At 36.6% G+C, this 3,572-nt stretch overlaps 1 protein-coding gene across 1 annotated transcript in view; it reads left to right on the top strand.

The window, feature by feature from the left end:
- The window catches only part of LOC125856199 (uncharacterized), a 10,579-nt gene extending 7,382 nt beyond the window's left edge, over positions 1-3,197 (top strand). Inside the window, exons 6-9 of the mRNA XM_049535743.1 lie at positions 3-210; positions 405-742; positions 1,004-1,340; positions 2,588-3,197. Coding sequence (XP_049391700.1) covers positions 3-210; positions 405-742; positions 1,004-1,340; positions 2,588-2,803 — 1,099 coding nt within the window. The 3' untranslated portion in view covers positions 2,804-3,197. The remainder of the gene's footprint in view (positions 1-2; positions 211-404; positions 743-1,003; positions 1,341-2,587) is intronic.
- The last annotated feature ends 375 nt before the right edge of the window (positions 3,198-3,572 follow it).

Here is a 3,572-nt window from a genome sequence, read left to right as displayed (position 1 = left end):
GTGGCAAATGAGACCTATGTCAGATTTATTACTCAAGAGAAGTGTCGTTATGGTGTACCATCACGGTCCACCATTGAGCTCCCTCTATTGCTAGTTGGTTTAGGGAGGGCATATATTGAAGTTTTAGTGGCAAATGATCCTACTAAAAAGGTCTTGCATGTACAAAGTATTTCTTGCTGGGCTCCTAGCTGTATTGGTCCATACAGTCAGGTACTGATCTTCTTAAATAGTGAACCATTCATATTGTTCTGGGACCAGCACGATTATCGTTTTCAATCTGTCTTGCTTTTGACTTGAATATGAAGCATATAATTAACTAGATATTTCTATCTTCTGTTACTATCAGGAGAATAATCATCTTGAAAATTTGCTTCTCATTTATTTACCAAATCATTATGTTGCAGGCAACTTTGCACAATGAGATACTACACATGGCAGGACAGCTGGGGCTTGACCCAGCAACTATGTTGCTCTGTGAAGGAGGTCCTGTTGCGGAACTTGAACAGGCACTGGAAAACAGTGAAGCAGTTGCTAGAAGCTTTAATTGTTCAATATCTACGTCAGCCATGGTTTTTGTGATATATTGTTCAGAATCTGTAGAAAAATCAGAAAGAATTATTGTCCAAAAGAAAACAGAAACACTTCTTAAGCAAATGAAGTCGAACCATGCTGATGGCACAAAGAAGTCCAAAGTCCTAGATCCAATTTTCCTATATGTTCTTGTTCCTGATCTGCCGAAAAGGTAATTTGTGTCAGCGGTGCTCCATTGACCACAGTATAAATGACACTCTAATATTTGTTCCTCCAAGAACTGTTATGTGAATAGTTAGCTGTAGTTTAATCGGATATCTTCTATCGTCATTTTAATTCCCTTTGTATTTGTGTTTCTTGTTATGCCATATGTTGTCTATCTCCAGTCAGTATGACATGAGAATAAAATGGGCCTATTATTTATCTGTCTTTCTCGTAAAATAAATTAATTGACTGCACTTCCTCTATGTAGAGCTCTGGTTGAGGTAAAGCCTATGTTTTACACGGGAGAGTATTTGTCGGGTCCAAGTGACTTAACCAAGCAATCACAATCCATAGAACAAGATTATTGCGGGCATGACATTAGCCTTCAGAAATGTGTTGCTTACGGCAAAATATGCACAGTAATTCTTTCAGTTACTGAAGAGCTTGCAGCAAAAATTTGCTCCCTCGCTAGTGTTGCATGTCCTGCCAATGTTATGTCCAAAGGTCTTGTTGAAAAGGAACAAGTCATATTGATCGCAAGATTTTGCATTTCTCGTCTCGATAAAGTCCTTTCGGAGAATAATTTCACTTGGGACGACATAATGGTTAGTTTCTTTTTCCTGGCCCAACTATTTTATTTCACAAATTTTCCTGGAGTGATATCCCACTTCTACTTATAAATCTGTGCAAGGTCCCTTGATTAAATAGCTAAATATATTACTTTCACTTTACAAAAAAAGAGACTAAGAAGGAGTCTTTTCTTGACCTTATTATGCAATATGGATAGAATTGTTTGTAGTTGATGAACTAGATAGGTGAAATTGGAGTGGCTGCGGCGGAGTATATCTTTTTTTTTTCAGGGTTAGGAGGTTGAAGAGTAATATCCGGGAAGATCTTCAATAGCTGGTCACTCTTTGATTAGACATGTTATTGAAAATATGGGGAAGTTCTCTGTAGATGCCTACACGGATTTTTTTTGAAAAGAGATTATGCCTTGAGCACATTATAGCTATTACTATGAGTAATTAGCTGTCTAAGCTGAAGGTGCTGAAAGGATGAGAAAGTGGTAGAAAAAAGTAAACAGTGGAAAAAGAACTCTCTTTTCTATACAATCCATTGAAATAAAACTGTTTGAAAGGCTTGGTTACTTCTCAGTAGGGGTGGTAGAATGGGTAATTTATATGGGTATCCACTCATATTTACCCATTTTAAATGGGTTGGGTACCCAACACATTTAAAATATGAGTCGATTCGAGTACTTTATCCATTTTTGTTTAACTCGTTTTCGATAGACTCATATTCGACTTAACTCGCTTGTTTGCCACTCCTACTTCTCAGTAATGGTAGGGAGGAATTGACAAAGATTGAGCCACTAAAGCTGGGGATTTTTCTCTTATAGTTTGCACTTTAAAAGCCCTCATTTTCTTGCTTTGCTATTCTTTTTCCTAGATGAAGTATTCTAGTCCTCTTAACACCTTCTCTCCTTTTTTGCAGAATTTCCGGCTCTACTTTGCGAGCAATCTTAATATCTCTCATGGAACATTGTCTGAAATCTTCTCTGATGNTTTAAATGGGTTGGGTACCCAACACATTTAAAATATGAGTCGATTCGAGTACTTTTTCCATTTTTGTTTAACTCGTTTTCGATAGACTCATATTCGACTTAATTCGCTTGTTTGCCACTCCTACTTCTCAGTAATGCTAGGGAGGAATTGACGAAGATTGAGCCACTAAAGCTGGGGATTTTTCTCTTATAGTTTGCACTTTAAAAGACCTCTTTTTCTTGCTTTGCTATTCTTTTTCCTAGATGAAGTATTCTAGTCCTCTTAACACCTTCTCTCCTTTTTTGCAGAATTTCCGGCTCTACTTTGCGAGCAATCTTAATATCTCTCATGGAACATTGTCTGAAATCTTCTCTGATGTGTTCAATGAACTTGTTCAGATGAGTCGGAGAAATAAAGTAGACGCTGAGCCTATTTTAAATATAGTTCCTGTCTTGGGTGCCGGGCGTTCTTTATCGACCTTGGATGATATATTCACATGTGAACTCATTGCTAGCAAATGTTAGTTCTCATTTAAATTGGGGAATGATATATTATATGTTTCAATTCAGAAAAAGAGAGTTTTGAACTTGACAAAATTCTTATTATGTTTTTGCCATACCCAATTGTTACAATTTACACTTAGCTTCACACGAAATGAATATATGAGTGTTTCAACTCGAATTGAAGAGATGGTGACTTTTGACTGTTCCTTGATGGGAAGATTTCAGACTTGGAAGAAATGTTCTAATTGCTTTCAGTTCTAGTGCTCAATTTTTTAAGTCATTTGGTTTGAAGGAAAATTTTTACGCCAAGCGTTTGCTGATGGAGTTGAATGGAAAAACCTTAGCCCGCAGTCGGTGATTTATGAAAATGTGTATTTAATTAACTATAGTTTAATGATAGGAGCGTATGCGCAGACATGTATCATGTATTTATTGGATTGGTATAAACACTTGATGCAGGTAAGGTTTTATCGAGTTGAATGATGCATCTGCTGCAAGTAGAAGCTAGCAGGTGTAGTGGCTCCTTTTTAAATTGGTTTTAGTACTTTAAGTAGGGGTGTTCATGGTTTGGTTAAAAGTTGATCCAACCAATTAAATACAAATACATCACGGTTTGGCCGGGCTGGCCTCCGATATCATATTGAACAAGAGAGATAAGAGTTGAGGCTTGTTTGTACTTTGTAGTAATTTTGATTATTTCTTGTTTGTCCACGGTTTAATGTATTTATATTCAAAACAATGAACAAAGTAATATAGTCATACAAAGTACTACAATCTTAAGTCTATCCAA

This window comes from Solanum stenotomum, chromosome 2 (assembly GCF_019186545.1).
Source record: "Solanum stenotomum isolate F172 chromosome 2, ASM1918654v1, whole genome shotgun sequence".
In the NCBI taxonomy this organism is placed as follows: domain Eukaryota; kingdom Viridiplantae; phylum Streptophyta; class Magnoliopsida; order Solanales; family Solanaceae; genus Solanum; species Solanum stenotomum.
The sequence above is the reverse complement of the archived record's forward strand: the minus strand, read 5'-3'. Positions and strand labels throughout refer to the sequence as shown.